This window comes from Sus scrofa, chromosome 5 (assembly GCF_000003025.6).
Source record: "Sus scrofa isolate TJ Tabasco breed Duroc chromosome 5, Sscrofa11.1, whole genome shotgun sequence".
Classification (NCBI taxonomy): domain Eukaryota; kingdom Metazoa; phylum Chordata; class Mammalia; order Artiodactyla; family Suidae; genus Sus; species Sus scrofa.
In genome coordinates this window covers 56,061,064-56,082,738 of record NC_010447.5, presented here as the reverse complement: position 1 = coordinate 56,082,738, position 21,675 = coordinate 56,061,064, and the positions used below count along the sequence as shown (strand labels likewise).

Below are 21,675 nucleotides of genomic sequence, written 5' to 3'. Positions count from 1 at the left end.
GATTATTGACAATGACAGAGGACCCAGTGGACATGGGCTGAGTTGAGGTGGCAGCAAGAATGTAGGGGGAAGGGGTGGAAGTTAGAGGGTTAGGATGAACACTGGTGGGTGAAGGGGTGGTGGCAGTGGGTTTGCTTTTCATTCAGTGATGAATAAATGCAGGGCTGAACAGCCTGTTTAGAAGCAGATGGCCTCAAATGTCTTAACTTTGGTACCACCGGGTCCCTGAAAATATACTGCTTAATCCCAGGGAAAATGCCATGGACATGAGGTTCAAGAAGAGGCAAAAGAACTCTTTTCTCAGGAGGGACTGCCTCCCACTCCCCAAGAGTAGTGTGTTCCCCATTGTGGTTCTCGCTGGTGTAACTCACCCACTCTGATTACTTAAATTATTTCATTTTCATGATTTCAAAATCTGCCAAGAGATTACTGAAGCAGGGATATAAATGGGTATATGTGGGATGCAGGATGGTGATTCTGTTTTCAAGAATTCAGGATGCTAGAAAACATTTTCAAGCACTTCAGCCAACTGTATGGATTAAAGGGCCTCATCATGTATTTAAAACTAGAATTCAGAGTTCCCATTGTGGCTCAGCGATAGGGAAACTGACTAGTATCCATGAGGATGCAGGGTTCGATCCCTGGCCTCGTTCAGTGGGTTAAAAATCTGGCATTGCTGTGGCTGTGGTGTAGGCCAGCAGCTATAGCTCTGATTCGACCCTTAGCCTGGGAACTTTCAGAAGCCGTGGGTGTGGCCCTAAAAAGATAAATAAATAAATAGAAAAATAAATAAAACAGGAATTCTAGGATTACGATTAAAAGCTTACCAAATGATGCTTGTGTACCACATTAGAGTTAGTTGCCAATATCTTAAATCCAAGTGATTTCATGTTAAGATCTTGGGGAAAAAAATACAGATTCTCCAGAGAAATCAGCAGTATTAAGCTCATGTTCTGCTGAAATAGAGTTATAGCTGCTCCCTTGGGATGGGACATGTAAGTCCCAATTTACTACATTATTTTTCCTTTATTGATTCTAGAACTTGGGGGCATTTGGGTTTGCAATTGCTATCTTAGCCCTTGTTGAGATAATTGTTCAGACTATTTTATTTAAATCAAAGTACCATGGTAAAAAATAAATTACTGATTACTGCTTTATGAACTAAGATTTGCATACACATATTTATATTAAAATAATGGATTAACCCTCTGATAAATAACCACCATGCAATAAAGATGAAAATTTAAGAAAGGATTACATCTGCTGTAATTCTCATCCTACAGAGTGAGCTCAAACACTGCTCCAAATATTGTTCAAATTCACCAATATTTTATGTACACTATTCAGATCAGATAATTACTTTCATCATGTCCTCCCTTTTCCAAATTCCTCTCACTCAGCTATTTGAGTATTTCTCATTCATTTGGCCCTGTGTTCCCACCTCTTGTTTTTTTCTCCATTATTATTCCTTCATGGCAAGTATTCAAAATTCATCTTCAGATTAAATAAATAGCTCTGGATAGGATAATGAAAAAGTATGGGTAGGAGAATACAAAAGTCTAAAGAATATAGTAACATATCATGCAGATCTAAACAGTTAGGAGAAATAGAAAGTAAATTTGGATTCGAGCTTCCTAGGAGACAAAGAAAAAAGAGAAAATGTAAGCAATGCTGACCCACAAGGCTCATAAAAAAACACCATTCAATTACTTAGCATCCCAGGAACTTTTCTAAGATCAGGGGAAATTTCAACAGTGAATCTGTAGGACATTGTGTGGTACAGTAAACAAAAGCCACAACTGCATCCCTAAGATACTGAACTGTGCAGCTACTTATAAACATTTCCTGCAATGGAGGCTAATGGTGAAACTCTGATGCACAATTCTGTGAAAGATTTTGAGGGGTCAAGGTCAAGTGTATAGCTCTCTGAAGGGATCCGAAGGATATATTTAAAACTATCAGAAGAAATAGTTTAACATCTAGTTTTTCAGCTAATCAATCCACCATAAATATGATTTCCTTCAGAGCACTTCTTAAAAAGTAAGTACTGAAAAGCAGCATTTGAAGTCGTAATCTCTGGCAAGAAAAAGGACAGAGATACTACACCGTGATAAAGTTTCCATAAGGAATTTCAGAAACGTTAAGAGATGGACAAAAATGAAGAACAGACGATCACAGCCTTCTTCAGCAAGCATTTCTGGGTCGGTTGCAACTGGCCACCTAATTGGAGGCCCTGGACAATGTGTCTGGACAACAGGAATCACCTTTCCTGTCCACAGAAAAATCTGTTGTATAACATTGTCAGATTCAGGCCAACTGCATTCTGGGAGCTATCCGCAAAGGCACTGCATTCCATCTTGGGACATCCTTTTTTTAGGATCAATTGCTTCCCTAGACCCATCCTAGCATGTGGCAGTAAGACTGCATGATTGGGGTAGAGAATGTAAGATACATATCTGGATTCTCCATAGCAGTGGAGGATGTTTTTCTATTTCTCTGATACCCAAGTTAAGCTCCTTGAAGCTCAGATTATTTATTGCATTAGTTTTGTAACCCTCCTCCCAAAGGGACATGTAATCCCTACACAGTTGGCATCAAATATTATTGGATGGCAGATTTGTTTTCAAAATGGTAAAATTAGATAATACATCTCATCTAAATTCATGAAATTTTCCCCCCTAATAAGAGAGCCATGTGAAAGCTTGAAAACACATGCTTTCTCATCCTTCAGGAGCAGTTTATTCATTAGTACATTCCGTACTCTTCTGACTCCAACATATCCCATCACATCTCATATTTGGTTATTTTCCTTCTCGAAAGGCCTTGTTACAAATCCAATGCATTTAACTACCAAATTGTGTCCATAAGGGTACTTGGGCAATAGCTTACATTTTAAACTGTAATAATTGTGGGTGCTGCTGACGTGTCAGTCTCAAATGTATTTATAAGCTACACACACAAAAACGAAATGAACAAAGTGATTTCAGATTAACCAGCTCTGATGCCACGTTTGAAGAAAATCACTGGGTGTGCCTCGGATCCAATGCTAACAATTTGCTACGCACCGCAGTGTTACAGCTTCGTAAATGGTAAGTAACTGTTTAAAAATTCTGAAGCCTCCTTAAAATGTTTCACTTAAACATTTCTGCAATAAAATCTTATTGAACTGTTGCTTTCATTAATTTTCTACAGACTAGAGAGCAAGGAATTCAAGTTCGATTTTTTTTTTCTTTTAACTTTGCCTACTACTAGCAAATAAACTGTGCCTCCTTTTTAAATAAACCCCTGGCCTTGAGTTTTGGCCCCTTAATAGTAGTCTACATGGTTGACTACCCTTGGTGTTAAATTTTCTTAAATTGTATTTCTGTCAGTGTATCATTTTTTTAAGCAATGGACCCTATAATAGCAAGCACTGGTCTGTCAGGAGTGCATTTTAACAGCACGACACAAGTATTTTTCACTACAGGAGACAAACAATGATATGTATTACATGCGGTAAACACTGCCTTTGGTACATAGGGTTCTTTTAGCATTTATCTGTCTAAAATCTCACTGTGTCCTGAATGGGGGGTTGCCAGGGAGGAAGAGAAACCCTGCCTTATATTAATGTTGCCAGTGGCTGTAGCACAGCATTAGAAAGAGTCCACATGCACTGCAACATTTCTCATGAAAGCAAACCTTGATTTAATATTGAATGAGCAGAGTCAGGCATATTAGTTCATGCTTAGAAAGTCCTTTTCTTTCAAACACCACCGTTTGTCTCTTTCACAACTCTTTTCTCAAGTATTGGTCCTTTCCCTCCTTTTATTCACACATATCCCGACCAGACAACTTTAAATCAAGCATTAAAAGCTATTACAAAATAATGGTGCTCTTCAAATTGGGGGTGCATAAATTCCAGGGATGCTTCAATAATGAAGAGCCTATTTATTTGTTATCTTAGCCTTTAAGCATTGTTTTCCTAATTAAAAACAATACAGTGGAGAATTGATGATTTATAAATATATAAATTTAAATTGAGGGTCCTCACAAAAATTTCCTTAGGAATAAAAGTATATAATCAAAATGTTTAGAGAACACTGTGAGAAAAAGAATACCAGGTAAGATACTGGCATTCAATTGTCCCCCGAGAAAAGAAATATAAAAATCAAGTCTACAAAGGAAATCTAAAGCAAGCTAGCATTTTATATGTAATTCTACTCTATGGGAGATTAAATATAACATTTTACAAGGCCATAGCACTTTCACATGCCACGGTGTGGAGAAGGTGGGCATATAAGACATTTGAGAAAACTACCACCTCAGTTACAAAGAAAGTCACATGTTCGATATTTCCCCCAAAGATTCAAATTCATCTTACTCTATACAAACTACACTCTAATCTCCATCTAATGACACATTCCAGATTCTAATAATCTTCACTGTTAAATTCTTTTTTCTATATGGCTTCAGGTGCACATGGTATTTAAGCATTTCTTTATCTTCTCTGTAGATGAAAAGTTGGTAAAAGATCATATAATGCTAGTAGCCTTTCAAATTCTTGATTATTAATCATTCTGGAACCTCATCGTAATCTGTCGCTTTAATCTTCTCCTCATGTTTAATTTTCCAACTATCTTATCTTCATAACTCAGGGCAAGTCTTCCTTCATAGCAACAGAGGCTCATATTGGAGTGTTGGTCGGTGTGTTGAGTTCTTGCCCTACAGTGTTTCACTGACACCCCTGACAGCTCTATGAATGGTCTGTTAATCCTAGTTACAGATAAGTAAACTTTGGCTTAGGGAGGTTGAGTAACTTGCCTAGGAACATATAAGGATGTAGCAGAATAAGGATCCAGTAGATGTGGATGCTTCACCATTATGCTACTTGACATGGCTCTAAAACCTGAGGATTAGATGTAACCTTGTCTGGTTCAGGAGATGCTTAGGGAATTAGCAAGGACTGATATGACATTTTTCTCACTATAAAGTAATATCACAGGAGGCAAAAACAGCAGATGAATGCATCGTAATAGTCATATATGACTAATGTGCCATTAATGATAGCTGTGGGGAGCAATACCCAATTTGGTAGAATAATGAGAAATACATAGTGAAATGACCTAAAATATACTGTATGTGTTAAAATGAAATATAGAATGAGCTTGTGACTTTAGAAGCACAGTGAAAAACTTGAGTTGTGGTGAAAACGAAAGGCTGTGTTTACTACTCAGCAGATAAGCCCTCAAAGAAAAATCAAAAATATTTCTAAAAAAAATTTAATATCAAAATATAGAAAATTTTTCTCAGGTCACTGCAGCAACCTACAGTTAATTGAGAAAACAAAGCATTTAACATGTAAGTCAAATAGCACGTGATCTCTACTCCAAAGATAATGGTTAGTTTAATAGCCACCATTGACAAGATTATTTAAACACCTAGCAGCCTGTCAGCACAAGATCAAGTGACTTTTCCTTAAAAACAAGCTCAAATAAATCTATTTTGGTAGATGAGACACAAAGTAAGTAGCTAGGAATGCAGGTCTTCAACTCAACCCGGCCAAGGTGGCAGTTACAACAGATGTCCCATCTACCAAAGGGAATAGAAGGGCTGCTAAAAATTGTATCAGAAAAACAGACAGACACTCGGTAGGAAATAAGACTTATAAAGTCACTTGGCCCCTACCTCATAGCTTTCCGCAAAGTATGTTCAGGATTTCTTTGTGCATGAAGTATAGAGCACCACCGTTTTGAAAGCTCACCCCTGCCTCTTTGTAAGATTCAAGATACACAGCAAGGCACATCTTCTCAGCCAGGACCCATAACACATCCCAGCCATTTTAAATACAGGTTCAAGTACTTTGGTTTATATACAAAGTTTACATTTAACTTTAAAAATTTTTAAGACAGTTCCTGCATCCAAATCCCACTCTCACAAATAAGAATGGATATCAATCTTTTTGTTTCAGGGATTAATGCTTGCTCTTCTTGATTGGAACTAAAATAAATGAACTAGGGGGAGGTGAGGGGTGAGAAACATAAGTATGAACAACACTGATGTAACATTTGCCTCATCTCATCAAGAATGTGATTAAATTGTTTTAAATAACAATATATCCCTGATGTATTTCTTCTTAATGCTGGGTTTGGAAACACTAATGCTAATTATAGCAAATATGTTATTTTAAATGTTTTCTACTAAAGAGTAATTTAATTAAATGAGACTTGGCCTAACTTTAAAAATAATGAAAAAAATTACCCTTAAGGCATAGAATAACTGACATTTCTCTTCAAGAGTAGAAACTGGCAGCCTTTGAAAACTCCATATTTTTGCAATTTTTATTACGTAAGTATTCAAAAAATATCAACTATACTGTGATCAGGGCAGAATCTAATGACATCTTTGGCCAAGGTGTTACCTTCATGCATGCTTTGTTAGCAGTCCTAGTTTATCAATGCCAACATTCCTTTGTATTTCTTTTTCTTTTCTTTTCTTTCTTTCTTTCTTTCTTTTTTTTTTTTTTTTTTTGTGGTCTTTTTAGGGCTGTGCCCACAGCATAGGGAGGTTCCCAGGTTAGGGGTTGAATCATAGCTGTAGCCACCGGCCTATGCCAGAGCCACAGCAATGCTGGATCTGACCCTCGTCTGTGACCTACATCACAGCTCATGGCAACGCCTGATCCTTAACCCACTGATCAAGGCCAGGGATCAAACCTGTGTCCTCATGGATGCTAGTTGGGTTTGTTAACCGCTGAGTCATGACAGGAACTCCCTCCTTAGTATTTGATATTGAAGTATGATGATGCACAAACACTCCATTAACCATATCAGTAGAGGTATGTAGATATGACAACTTAAATTCAAACATACAACTATACCATCTCTCATGAAATAGCAACAGTCCAATGGCTGAATTTTATAGTCTATTTCAAGATACACATTTCATAACTATTCCTTAATCACACAGGGTCATCATGGAGGCCGAATAAAAAGACATCCCTCCCCCCAAAAAACTACCAGTAAATACATAAAAACAATTCCATTCAGTTTAGCAGATGAGTTCTATAATCCCAAATGGAATTCCACCTAGAACAGCCTGAGTAAGCTCACAGTGGTTCTCAGATGGAAGTATTACCACTTCCCTACCTGACAATTAGAAAGAATAGGGCCATTCTTGCCCATAACAATGACTAAGAAGGCAGTAGCACTGCATGGTGGCTGCCTCTAATCCTTATCTCTTCCTCTCTTGCTCACTCCAACCACTCTAGCATTCTTGATGTTCCTCAAATACATTAGAAAGGCTTCCACTGCAAGGTCTTTGGGCCAGCTGTTTCCTGTGCCCAGCATGTCCTTCCTACATACACCCCCATGGCTAGCTCCTTCAATTTTCTTTAGGTCTCTACTCAAGTCACACTCTCAACAAGGCTATCCCTGCCTACCCTGTTTAAGCTTTCACATCCTTATCCCCCACCACACACACAGGCATGTTCATCATGCCTGCAAACCTCTTAACACTGCTCCATGTTTCCTCTAGTATTTATCATCTCCTAACATACTCAATACGTATTTTGTTGATTATCTGCTTCCCTAACTAGAATATAACCTCTACAGGGGAAGGAGTTATTTCTGTGTTTTAGGCAGTGCTGTATCTAGGGCTTTGTACAATAACTAGAATATAACGAATAATCATATATGTTGAGGGGAAAATGGGGAACAAGGATGCCAAGTGTTTTAAAAGAGGTATCAGTTGTACCTCTGTTGCTAATGCAGCAATATCTGCAGTAAGAGGAAAAGGGTACAGACTGTTTGAACGTGATGGAGCTAACTCCATCTTGGCTTGCATCTAAAACTTAACTAAGAAGCTTGAAGCTCAGCTTTTCTAACAGGACTACTTGCTTACGAAAGGATTTTTACAGAGCACAATTTTTATTTTATTTTATTTATAACCCCCCTTCTTAAAATGTTTTCCTAATCATTCCTGATTAAACCTCTTCTCATTCTCTGTTACTGGTTCTAAGTAATATAATCACACACAACTCTGTATATTTTACTTATGTACTTGACAATGGTGAGTATTTCAGCTATAATAAATTTGAAAAACAACTTGCCCTTAAGTTCTTCCAAAGATTTTCAGACTGACTACATTATTCTTTACATAGTAAAATATTAATAACTTTGTATTTATATATTATACAAAATCAATTAGAAATATGAGTCTACATTCATTATTTATAGGAATGAAATATTGGCACTCAAATATCTGTTAAGCAACTAAATGGTTTCATTCTGAAACTGTTAGAGAGATAGCAAAGCATGTAATCATAAATATAAACCCCAATCCTAGCCATTCAGCAGGAATACCTTGTGGAAAGAAGGGATCCTTGTAGCTCAGAACCTTTTTCATTTTTTTTCCTCTAATAAATGGCCACAGAAAATACTAGTTTATAAGTTCAAAGGCAGTACAATAACTTATTATTCCTTTGTATCTCCCAAAACACAGGCATCCCTCAGCGGATATTCACACACAATACTTACAGGCTTTAAAATTATGTTCATAGCATAGTTGAACTTCTCACCTGTAAAATACAAATAAACCTGCCCATTGCAACTAGTCCTCATTTTCAGTGTTAGAAGTTATGACTGTTTTCTCATTCACCTCTCCACCCCCGCCTCATCCATCCCAGCCAAGGAACATGTACTAATCACTCATCTCACCCAATCTAATGCATGGCTGTTGATCAGAATGTATTTTTATTGAGCAGTTAATAAACACAAAATAAGCATCATACTCAATGCCCTAAGGTATTTTGATATATTAACAGTCTTGACCTTATCTTTTGTGTGTGAAAATGTGAGGAATCTATCAAAATACATTACTTAAGAGATTTCAAAATCTTTTAAAAACAAAAATGAGAACAAAATAATTTCAAAAATGGTATGCACCTCTGTTGGAACTGCTATAATAAAAGCATGGGCTCGTTCTAAACATTTTCAGAAATAAGAATAAACTAATGATGTTTAAAACTTGCTTTTTTTCCCTTGAAGTTGCCTGTTAGGATTTCTACAGCATAAATAAGGCGGGAATTTATTTTTTTCTTGGTAGTATTTAGATTACTATTAAATGTTATCATTAGCACATTTTAGGGTGTTCCTTGCCCCCTTACTAATCTGTGTCATATTTGAGATTTATGTTTACTAAAACTGATTTTTATGTTTTTATTAATAAGGTGGGTTTACTGTAGACAATGCTTTACTGCATTAGTAATAACAATTTTACTTAAATATGTCTTTAGTGCAAATAATCTTTAATTCCTAAGAGTCTTTTATTTTCCCAGAAGCCCAGTTGGAGAGTTTTTAATATTACATTGAATCATAACAACACATGCTGGTTAGAGTCTAACTTAATACATGAAGCTTAATGTTAATTGTCCAACTTCAAATCAGGGACCTAACTATTCTGAGATGATTATTTATCTCAAGTGTGATTTTGTTTTAAACTAGTCCACAGCTAGAGACTTTTGTATCATAAAAAAACTAACACCATGGAGTAAAAGAATTCAGCAAAAGATATGAAATCCTTACATAACTACAAAAAAATTATGTGACTACAAAAAAGTATTATTGAGAAGAAAAAAGTCTATCAAGAAGTTTTGACAGTAGAGGGCAGAAGCAAAAACTGCACAGGTGGATGCCCAAGTGACTAATATGGGATATATAAAAACTATGTTTGCAGTATAGTAAATATGTTTGATGAATATAGTAAGAGTATGCTTAGGTCCTAATTCCTTTAGAGAAAAGTTATCCATTCATATGGACAAGATGGGGGAAAAAAAATCCAATAAGCGAAATAAATTTCTTTAAAGTAAGAAACAAAACTCTGAATGCTATGTTTCTTGCTTTACAATGTAACTTCCACTTCAAAATAAATTTCTTATAAATACCTTGAAAAGGGGAACATACAGTTAATCATCAAGGCAAGTATGTTACGATGGTAGAAATGCAAATGGAACAGACACTATCAAACTCCATCAGAGCTGAGAAAAACAGAATAGGGTGATAAAAATCGCAAGGGAAGAAATTTAGACATACCACAGTACTATAAAACTTGTCTTTTCTCTTAGAATGGTGAATACCCTATCAGAATAAGTCAGTGCTGTGCAGTTTACAATACTACGAAATTAGCTGGCATCAAGTATCTAAATTTTACAAGTTTCAAAGCCTGCCAAACTATGATTTGGTGCAAATCCATTATGACAAAAGCTCATTCTAAAGTTGTACAGATGCCAACATCTGTATGGACAGCAGGCATGCATACACCTTCATACAGACATCTTGTTAGATGCTTACAAAGGGAAATGCATTGAATCAGTAGGAGTAATCATGTCTGTAAACCGATTTTTAAAAAATAAAAGAAAAATGACTTTTTAAAGAAACATGCTAACGTAAATGCTATTTTAAAAGCATGTGGCAGACTGATAGAATAGTACAATTTTAATTTTCACTTTCCTTGTTTTCAAGATCTTGTCCTACATTTACAATTCATACATTTTTGCCATTTATTGATAAATGTGAGAAATGTTTGCTAAGTTTTTTTGGAAGATAGGGTGAGGTTACAGTACATAATTCTGAATAAGAGAAGACATTCTCATAGGAACAGGGAAATGTTTTCAAACCAAATACCAAAATACAATTTCAATGATGCACAGTGTAATAAGAAAAAATACAATGGTTGTTGAGGTTGGTGCAATTCTTCTTTAAGACTATATAATTTTATGTGAAGCAGAAAACTGAACTACATAATATGTTTCTACAATGCATATATTCATCAAAACCATTTACAAAATTACTACTTTCAGCATATATTTAAAATGAGATTCCTTAATAAGTTATGTTTATGCAGTCAAAATAGCATTAAAATTTATTATTAGTCACTTAATGGAAGTTAATGGTGAATTTATAAATGAAGTGCTGGGTTACTTTGATATACTCTAAGAGCAACCAAAAATAGAGATTCTTTCCCAGAGTTCTATGTATTTATAAAGTGCAAAATAAGCAATTTTAGCAATTCTCAAATGTAGTTCTTCCAGATGCTTTTAATCCTAAATATACTTGTAGAAACAGAATATTTTTCTGCTAAGTCAGGTATGTCTAACTTATCCATCTTATGTGCAAAGACTATCCTAACTGAAGTATTCTATGTTTTATAAAAAAAGATTAAACAAACAGGAAAGAGAAAGAATGTGAAGTATTTCTGTATTTTTAATATTTGCGGTGGGGGTTATTATCAGTGATAATATCTTAAGTCCAGAAAATAAATCAAAACAAAAAGTCACAAAACTAAAATATTTATATTAAATACTCATTCACTGAAAATGGGTGTATTACAGAATTAAGGATAGATATTATAAATAAATTTACAAATAAGAGATTCTCTGTGTAGATGGGATATTTTTAACAGAGACTGTCATGGAAACATTGTTACTCAGGAAATCTTGTGAGGATCCACCATTTTTTTCTTCTAAAGTGACGGTGACACTCTTCCAAAGTCTTGTGCAAAACAAAATTATCACTCCTGATTTGTACTGGCCCATAAAGAGTGGGTACATAGCCTAAAATGTTTGAAATAGAATGCAATAGTGCTTTCTTATAATGAACAGAAAAATGGACTTAAAAATCTCAACTTTTTATAAAGCAGTAAAGAAGGTAAGATAATTTGCCGGGAATTCTAGCAAGTATTTTTAACGGGCCACGTAGTATAATACACCCCGATGTCAAAATATTTCATAATACTAAGATTAGCTTATACATTTAAATATCAAAAAAGTTATGACTATAATAAAGTGTTAAGAAAGCACAAATGAAACGCATAGAAAAAAAATTATTTGGGGGGGAGTCTTATTCCATAGAAAAGATTAATTTTTCGGAAGTTAAAGCAATAAAAAGTTATTTTTCAAATAATTATAATGTAATACTTTCCAGGGAAGATGTTTTCAACTGCCTAATATTAAAAAGGGACAAAGAAGGAAAAACAGAATGAACACATCAGTCAGCACAAAAAATGAATCTGTGTAGTGAACTGTCAGATAAAATAATATTAACAACATACTCATATTTACTTTTAAGGCCAAACATGCATTAGGTACTGATATAAATTTAACCTTATATAAAAATTTAGAGGCACCAATTTTGATCGTGTGAAAACTAAAGCTAGATTATTGCTCTATGTAGCATTTAATTTTAATTTTCTATTTTAAAATCACATTATGATATTAAAGCATACAAAATTTGCAATCAGTATAGCAGCTTCAAATCCTTTTTGTTAATTGGCAACTGTGGTAGAGCATGAAGCATCATTTTTCCCCAGTACTTTCATTTTAAACAAATCATCCTCAAATGTAAAAATAGCAAATTGCATTAAATTTTATAAAAGACGGTTTTCAGCTTCTCATGTAGGAAGAGCTATAAGCAGCTTCCATGGCAAGTATCACAGCAAACAGCTTTGAGTACTTTCTCTGGTAAGACACCATTCATTGAGATACAAGATAGAGCCTTTATCGGCTTCATGCTTAAAATATACCACAAATAAGAAGTTGCAGGCTTAAATTAAAAAACAAGCAGGAATGGTCCAAAAGCCTAAGTGGGTAAATTCTGATGTTCTATTCCGCCTGCATGTTGAGAGGTATTTTGCTGTATCTTTTAGTTCTGACTTAACTCTTGACATAAAATCTTAATTCTAAAATTTTGATTATACATTAACTACTTTATTCATATTTTCCAAACTGAAATCAGAATGATAGAATGATAGTTTATCAGTCACTAAACATCATTACTAAACCTTGGCTAGTTTTACACTGCAATTGTTTATCTACTTTATGTGTTATTGAGTTCAAGGTACAGAGATGCTTAATTTGTCATAAACAACTTTTAAAAATAAAAAAAACTATAAATGTGTTCGATACATTTTTAACAGACACATTTCTAGATTTTAGTATATAAATATTAATGGGCAGACTGACTTCATAGTTTAAGTCAGAGAGCGTGTTTAATAGAGGAAGTTTTTAAAAGTCAATCTTTCTGTTCCTTTTTCTAATGAGTTTTGAAAGATGGAGAGCAATTCTACAAACTGGCAAATTCCCTCTCATCAGACATATGCATCTTATATTCTACAGAAAAATAAAAGATATTGAATCAGCCTTGTTATGGAAAGTGAATGTGAAGATTTGAAATTCAGTAATAAAATGTAAAATTCTTTTCTTTTTCTTAAATATAGCTAAATGTTCCTCAAAGGAGAAAAAATCTGAGAGAAATCAAATTTACTGCAGTAAGAAAATATCTTATGGTTGAAATTCTTATAGTCATCATTCAAAAAACTTGTAAAAACATGCCATCCCTGTCCCTACTGAGAGCAAGGCAAAAGAAAATGTTAGAACTTCAAGATGCATTGCTCAGCAGAAGTGTTTTTTGTGTTCTCTTTGGAAGGAGAATTTAATTATGAAGTTAAATACAACTGGCAAAAATTACTTCACTCTTCTCTACACATGAAAAAATTATCTGGCCCAGGATAATATCCACAACCCATAATTTACCGGTACTCTAGGCAAACTATTTTTTCTTTATTATTTGCCATTTTCTTACTTAGATGCCTAGTAATTTAGACAGAGAGATAAAAACCTGTAAATTATTTATGGCTCGTTTGTACCTCAAAGATATTAACATAGTATCCAAAGACCTGCAAACCAAACTAAACTACTTTTTAATAATATTTAAATGGTTAAGCATTGGCTGTGCAAAATATAAGAAGGAAATGTGCTAAACTAAGAGGGAAAAGAGGAAAATGATTTTCGAGGCTCAGGAAAATAGCCATAGAATATTACTTGTTCACTGCTCATCTTGGAGATTTTGTGTAGTTAATAAACAGTTCATTGGTAACAATTTGAGGTGCACCTCCTTTCTTCCCTTAATTTTCATCAGTTACCTAAAATTACGCCTCTCACACAGTATGCCCGATACGCATTTTAGACTGTCTGTTTAAACACATTCAAAGAAACTAATCCGGAAATAAAATTTGCTTGGATGTATTTGTCTATATGACCTACAGAATCAGACTATTTGAATTTGCCAGAGACATATGCCTTTTAAACACAGACACAATCTCATTGAGATACTTTCCACATAAAACTAAATACCACATCTGCTGCATAATCTATAACATGGTGCTTTTACACACATACTATTTCCCCATTTCACTTCTGCAATTTTTAAGTGTTGATGAATTACTCCTTGCCAAAGAAGCCATGTTATATACAACAAAACCTTCAGTTTAAATAAGGGATAAGCTTGCTGTTAACAACTTACTCTGAAATGTTAACAACCCTTAGGCTGTTAACATAACAACTGGCCATTAATGTGGTAATGACCAATTTAAGAGGAAATTGTACTCTGAGAAATGAATATATTGGCAATCAGGACCAGGGTTTATATTTGAAAGAGTGTGCTTTTTTTCTATTTTAAATAACGTAACAAAATTAAAAGTTTGAGCCTATCAGAAATCAACTAACTAAAAGCTGTCTCACAAAAAGCAATATATAGATTCTTTTAGAGAAAAAGAGTTCTGAGACGAAAACGATTTTGATAAATTCCCTTCAACAATGCACTTACTTGAGACTATCAAGTACCAGTTGAATATCTTATTCTTACTACCATAAGGAAGAATAAAACAAAACAAGGTTACTTTCTTTGGTCTCTATTATACTGACAACTGCAAAAAACAGTTTCACTCAGGACACCTGATTTATTTCATTGGTAAACTTGTACTTTTTTATTTAAAAGTATCCAGAGATTTCAAGAAACTCTCTAAATTTGACTTAATTTTTGTCTTTATTGCTTATTAGAACACTTTAATTCTTGTCCAGACTATAAACTCCTTGTTTTGGAACTATTGTTCCATGAATCCACTTGAGGTACTGCAATTGTAACCAAATTAAAAGTCAAAGAAAGAATCCAAAAGCCATGGCTATTGGTTAGGAAAGATAAAGCAAAACTAGGAAGCACTGTCAAGTCCCTAAGTGCAAAAACAAATTCTATGTGAAATCAGGTTCTAATTCACAACGAGAAGAGGAAAAATTTTCATTTTCAAGAGAAAAATCTAAAAGAGTTCACGGAGTAGGTTAATTTGGATTAGCTGTGTAACCACAGTGAGGGAACTCCTGCTCTATAGTCACCTTACATGTGTTTTGTGCCCTCAGAACACAGAGAAGTAGTAACAAGTGGTCATGATTAGTCAGGAGGCTGTCAGCTAAAGTGATCCTAAGAGGAAAAAGGGTAGAATCTGATAAACAGCACTGGATTCACCCTCTTGCAGTGACCATTCATCAGACAAAATGCTCTGATACATAAAAATTGAATCAGGCTGAAAATAACTGAATTACATATGAAGCAGCACCAAATTCCCTAGAAAACCCCTCCCAAAATGACCAAGGAGTTACTGCTGATTGATAAATTTTATGTCATAAGAGAAAAAAAATTCAAAATAAATCACATAATGTTAGACTAGAAAAATGATTAATTGTATCAAATATGAAAATCCCAGTGATGCCATATATCATTTCTCTAATTTGATAGATCCTACTTTATTAATATAAGTAATCTGCAGCTGAATGAAGTCACAAAGTTCCCTGAAAAGCAAAATAATTTTTCTTAAATACATCCATGTGCAGAGTACTAACAGGACATAAGTTTAATCAGCTTCATAGCTTTTGACGCAAGAACATCTGCATTGTTCAGATGTTTACAGTTTGGCGAGTAGCTATCATTTCCCCATAATGATGGAGGTTTTGACTTTGTTATGTTCCATAAAGCTACTGGCTAGTCTGAGGCTGTTCAATGTTCAGTGCTATCTTTGTGAAGATCACTTGGAATGCTGTGGGGTGGGGGGTGGGGGGAAATAGGGAGATGCAGTCACACTTGGGGAAAGTTTTCAAAACTGTACAATAAACATACTACTAAATAAACACCAGTTAAGAGTTTCACATGGACTTTCTCTGACAAACCTGAATCAGAAAGACCGCTGAGTTAGCCTGTGCTATGCTCAGCTGGACCTTGTCATTTAAGCTCTCATGAAACATCTTGTATGCGGATTTCTACCATACACATCCTTGACAGGAACTGGCAGTTTTCACACAGGCAGTGGAATAACCAACCCGTCCCCAAGTAGGAGCATCAGGTAAGGCACAAGGAAACACTTGGTGAAAGTGTGTTCCTGGCCATTGCTTAGGCAAGCATTTGTGTAACAGGCACGTGGCAGCATTCTGAAGGCTGCCAGGGTGACATCTTTCAGGAATAGAAGCTGGGAGTAAAGAAACAAACCCAAAATACACTCACAAAAGTACGTTAAAAATTAACCCAGTCATCACTGGTATGCAAGGCGAATTCCTACCTCAAATAGTCTCTGCGACAAAGGATAAGGTTAGCTTTAGTGTACAGGGTGGAGCCCACCTCTCCCAACCGACAGTCACAGCAGGCACACTTCAGGCAGTCCTCATGCCAGTATTTGTCCAGTGCCTTTAGAAGATACCGGTCCTTGATCTTTCGGTTGCAGCCAGCACAACCTTTCGGCTTGGTGTCTGGCTGGACTGAGAGCATTTGTATACCTAAAGGAAGACAAGAACAAAAAAGAGAGCTGGGACTCCAAGAAAGAATCACAGGCTATCCAAAGCCAACTTAAATATTTCATATTGCCTTTTTCAAGGTGTGTTGCACTTGTCCTTTTTTTAAGAGCTGTACGGAAACTGAACTCAATTTTGGAAACAAAGAGGCTCAAACTTGGTGGAGTCCTTGTTAAATCATTTATAAAGTCACACCTATGAAGTGGTAAAATTAATGAATTCATGTTGGACATGGTAAGCTGGTATTATACACACGGAGTTAAGGAATGTTAAATAATTTTATAGTGTCCCTGTTCTCTAACAGAGAAGTTCCTTTCAGGAGACAATATGAATGGCTAACAATCTTAAAGAAAGCTATTTCACAAAGTAGTCTGTGCACAAGCTGTAGGAGTCAAAAATGAGTTTTTCTTCATTGGTTAAAGAATTGACTTAATATGTGCTTGATGGGAGAAGGAAAGTGCACAAAATCTCACTCAGCAGAGGAGCTGTTTAGAGTTAAGTGCACAGGACAGTCATCCAAAAGCTCACCAATCCTATAATATTTGTTTGCATCCAAATACTTCCCCCTGTGTCCTTGATATTCCAAAGTTTTCATTGTGTTAAATTTTAAAAAAATGTATTTATTTATGCTCACAAACATCAGTCAGTGTCTCTATTAACGGCGGATTACCTAACTATATACTACATGCTTTTATATGAAACTAAAAATAAAGGATTATGTAATTTATTATCATAAACATGCACTTATTTATTTTATAGATGAAAGAAAAAACAGGTCAGGCCTAAATATATACACATAAAATTATGCAAACATCCATATGCAAATACATTATATACATATATTGTATACATACTAGGCTAGACACAGGAACATTTATATAATTGAGAGCTATGTATCCATCATAAATAAGGAATCTAGCTGAGTTCTATGGGTGTTACAACTTGACTGAAAATTTTTCTGTGAAAAAATACTTGCCTCTGAGTTTCTTCTTTTTTAAGTGTCAAACACCCAGCTTTTAAAGAAGCTGCACCAACTATTCAGAGCTTCTTCTTTATCAGACAACTAATTTTAAGCATTATAAAGCACTGCAGATGTCCAAATTCCCTCATTTTACAAACTATGATACAGAGGCAGAAGACAGGTTAAGGGACTCAATCAAAGCTGAGTGACAGTTGAGTGCTAGACCCAGGGGCCTTCTTACAGTTCAGAGATCCCACTGCTCTATTATGCCTCCTCTCTTAGGCATAAAGTTTTAAACTTGGATGTAGAAGGACACAAGACACATGTGCCTGCACTTGAAACAGTCTCCAGAAAGAAATGCCAAGCTCTCATCTAGAGCGTTTTCTGAGTGTTTCCTGCTTCAAAATAGCTAAACCTTCTTCACTTCCTCTGATGCCTTAGGATGAAGCCTTCACCCGCATTATCTTTACAATCTTGTTCTTTTTTCATCACACTGATAAGAGACATCAAGGCCCCCCCCCCCACTCTCACACCCGAGTAACTTTCCTATGTACAAATAGGACATGAATTTCACATGATGGTGTTATGATGTTGAAGTTCTATTAGAAAAGAACTTCTCTAGAAGAATGATGGAGCAGGGAATGGCAGCGAGGCATCAGGGTAGCTGCTCTTCCTGCATGATATGCGGAGCTGTGGTCTTTGGAGCTGCAGACTGGCAGCTGGATTCGTACAGAAGAGCAGGTGGTATTCCTATAGCCTGCTTTCTATTCCTTTTCTTTGAAGGAGCTAAGGGTCTAGTGTAGATTAATCATAACCCTTGATAGCTCTGCTAAATCTCACTCTCTAGAACTTCTAACAAATGAAGTTTCTTTGATCAGAACGAGTTACCGTCTTCTAGCAAGGTTCCACAAGGAATGAATCCCATTAATTATAGTACAGAACACACCCAAGTGCCACTTAACCATCCACCTGGGGTGAGGGAGAAACTGTGATTTACTAAATGACAGTCTGGATTTCATTATTGAAAATATCTAGAGATATATTAAGACCAGCTAGTCTAATTAGCCAATTTATAAGGCCATTATTTTTTATATCACCAAAGCTGAAATTTTTTTAATCAAAATCCTTCTTAGTTGTAGCTAAGCTATGTTCCTGAGTTGTGTGCCCAACACCAAGTGCGGAAGGTCAGCTATCTTTATTCAAAATGCTCTGCAACCACGACGGGGAATACCAACATTTGGCACAAGTAACACTACTCTGCTTGTCTTCACAAAATGTTTTTGTTGTGCTGACATTTTAATTTAGCACTCAGAGGCCAATTAATATTTGAAACTCTTACATTCTCTTTGGCCTTGGGAGTCAAAGGAGTTTGATATTTGACAGTCCGTCCTGGTACCTTCTAGTAGGGACCATTATTGCCTTTCTCTTGAAGAGGAAATCTTTTCAGTACTCTGCAAGTTAACAGTTGTAGAAAAAGCACTATTTTGTAGTCACCACGTTGCCATGTACCTAACAGGCATAAAGCAGGCAGCAGACTCCCTTCACCATCCAGCAGAACTCGTCTGGGTAGAGTTATGTGTTCGGAGCTGAGAAACATCTCACAAGTTGCTTATAGCACATCAGGACTCATAACTAGTTTTAGATTGGCATGTAAATTGTTCTGAGGGAAATTCTTATTGCCTCTGAGACCCTGCCATTCTGAGTTATTTGACAGTTTAAGGGAAATCATAATTAAAAAAAGACATAAATAATAGCCTGTGCAGTGTGGTGTGCAGAAATAAGTAGAACCATTTCATTTAAACTCTGGTGAGCTTTTAATTGCCTGGATTGCATTGTGAGGCGGCCTAACGGTTGATTGCCTCCATTATGTTCCCTTGTTCTGTGCCATTCATCCGCGCAGTCTCAGCTTCAGTAGTTAACACAACAAAGTAACCACAACTCCACAACACACAGGGGTTTAAAAAAATAATCATAATAAAAGATTTGCAGCACTTAGACACAGTCTTTTATATTTTTGGACTAACTACACGTAGTGAATGGAAAACATTTTGTCCCCGTCGGAAGATTCACAGAGAACAATTTGGGAGAAGGAACAGGAAGAGGGAATACATAAAGGGGGTTGGCAGAGATGAGGTGCCTCAGGAAGATGCTAAAATGGGAATGCAGGTTCTGCAGCTGGGAGCAGTGACACAGATTAAAAGAATTTGGCCAACACCAGCCATTCGATTGCCAAGAGGTACCAAACAAAAGATTTTCTCTCCTCCTGCCCATCTTCATCCTCTCCCCAGCCCCCAGCCCCGATTGGAGAACTGGATTGGGCCTAAAAGCTTGTTTCTCTCTGTTCACTGGCCCAGAGCATCCCTACAGGCTGCAGCCCCCTAAGGGACAACAATGCAAATAGATGTCCCCAGATCTCAGGCACTGGAGCTGCTTAACTCTGTTCTGCCCCTTCAACTCCCAACCCCCCTTCCCATCTTTCCACCACCCCCTCCCCTTTTTGAGCAATGGAGCTGGGAACCAATTTGATTCCCTTTTTCTCCAATGCAGCTGCAAGGCTCAGAGATACTGACATTTTTCCACTCTTATCAGTTTAATTACAGTTACCATGGCAGCAAAGTGCTAGTGCTTGGCAAAGGCCAACAAGAGATTTGCAAGACTGAGTTCAATTTTGATGCAGCTCACATGCAAAATAAAAAAAAAAAAAATAAGAAACATACATACACTCTAACAAAGAATCCCTTGAGGAGTTTATGCTCCAGCCTTTTGTGGTTGTGTCTTTGCAGCCACACAGGGATGATTTGCAAAGAATGTAGCAATATTTGTTGCACCTAGCAAGATTAATTGGTTTAAGCAGCAGTCTTTCAAAGCAGTTACAACAATAATATTTCGGAGCTTTTCGAAAGACACAAAAGCAGCGGAAGAACAGAAAGGCTTTGGAGCAGCCGAGAGTGCCGAGCGCGGCAAAGTGCATCTATGATAGATTGTAACCTTACCAAAACTTTTCTCCTTTTTCTGCATGAGTTGACTTAGGCGTGCCTGAGTTGCAGCAGCTTCGCATTGAGCACCCAGCCCAAAAGGTAGAAGTGGAAGGGGGTCTCTCAAATTTAGCTCAAGTGCGGACCTGGTGCGCAGCCTCCACCGAGGACCGACTATTGTGAAGCCACTTTGGGAGCGGGTCGGAGCGGCAGCGGGGGGTGGGGGAAGGGATGAGGGCAGCCAGACGAGACACAGCGCACACACAGAGCCCCTCGCAGTGTGGCAGTGTGCAAAATGATGGCGAATGACAAAGCCACATGCTTCCTTAACTCTGCCCGTAATCCCAAAATCCCAGCGGCCCCTTTTAGCTTCATGGTAACAAATGGATTTGATTAAACTGTCACATGCAGCGTTAGCATAGCATATCATGTTCAATATGAAAAAGATCATAAATCTGACTTGTATTTCATAACAGCAGTCTGGGTAGCCCCCGTAAAATTGTGCCGCATCAGTCTGAATCTCAACCTATTAGGACAGAGGCACCTTGCTCCCCGAAACCTCTCTCTTCTCGCCACTTCTCCCCAACCACCCCCCCCCCCGACGGTCACTTTTCCTTCCTGCAGGAACAGCATTTTGTTATTACGGCAGAGTGGAGAGAGGCAGAAGTGGCCATAAGCACCCAAAGATGGTCATTTCAACTCTTGGGGGAGGGGGGTGATGAATTCCAGCAAGTAAGGGGAGTGGGTCCGGAACCCACCTAAGACCGAATCACCCTTCCTACGGGCCGGGCCGGGCCGGAGCGAACGTCTCCTTCCAAACTCTCCCCGCCCCTCTCTCCCCGGGAGTCGGGGGTGTGGAAATGCTGCAGTTCCTCGTGAACTTTGACTATTATCCACTCGAGTCGTACTTGAGACGTTCCGCGCCGCAGCTGCTCTGCTCTCCCTCCTTCCATCAACATCTTCCGCCTGCATCTATTTCATGTCTCATCATAAAAATAATGAAGCCTCACATGATTTAAACAAAACCGTCTCAGCAGAGCCGCGGCCCGAGTGAAAGTTGCAGTGCGGAGCTGGGCTGCAGCTCCAGTTTATGCCTC

At 36.9% G+C, this 21,675-nt stretch overlaps 1 protein-coding gene across 9 annotated transcripts in view; it reads right to left on the bottom strand.

Moving 5' to 3' along the window:
• The window catches only part of LMO3 (LIM domain only 3), a 61,929-nt gene that overhangs the window by 36,075 nt on the left and 4,179 nt on the right, over positions 1-21,675 (bottom strand). For 6 of the 9 annotated variants that reach the window (XM_005664046.3, XM_021090866.1, XM_021090863.1 and 3 more), the window contains one exon: positions 16,414-16,627. In XM_005664046.3, the coding sequence (XP_005664103.1) occupies positions 16,414-16,619 (206 nt within the window). In that variant the 5' untranslated portion in view covers positions 16,620-16,627. Of the gene's footprint in view, positions 1-16,413; positions 16,628-20,596 lie in introns of all 9 variants that reach the window. The other 3 variants (XM_005664042.3, XM_005664043.3, NM_001112685.2) reach the window with 3 other exon arrangements.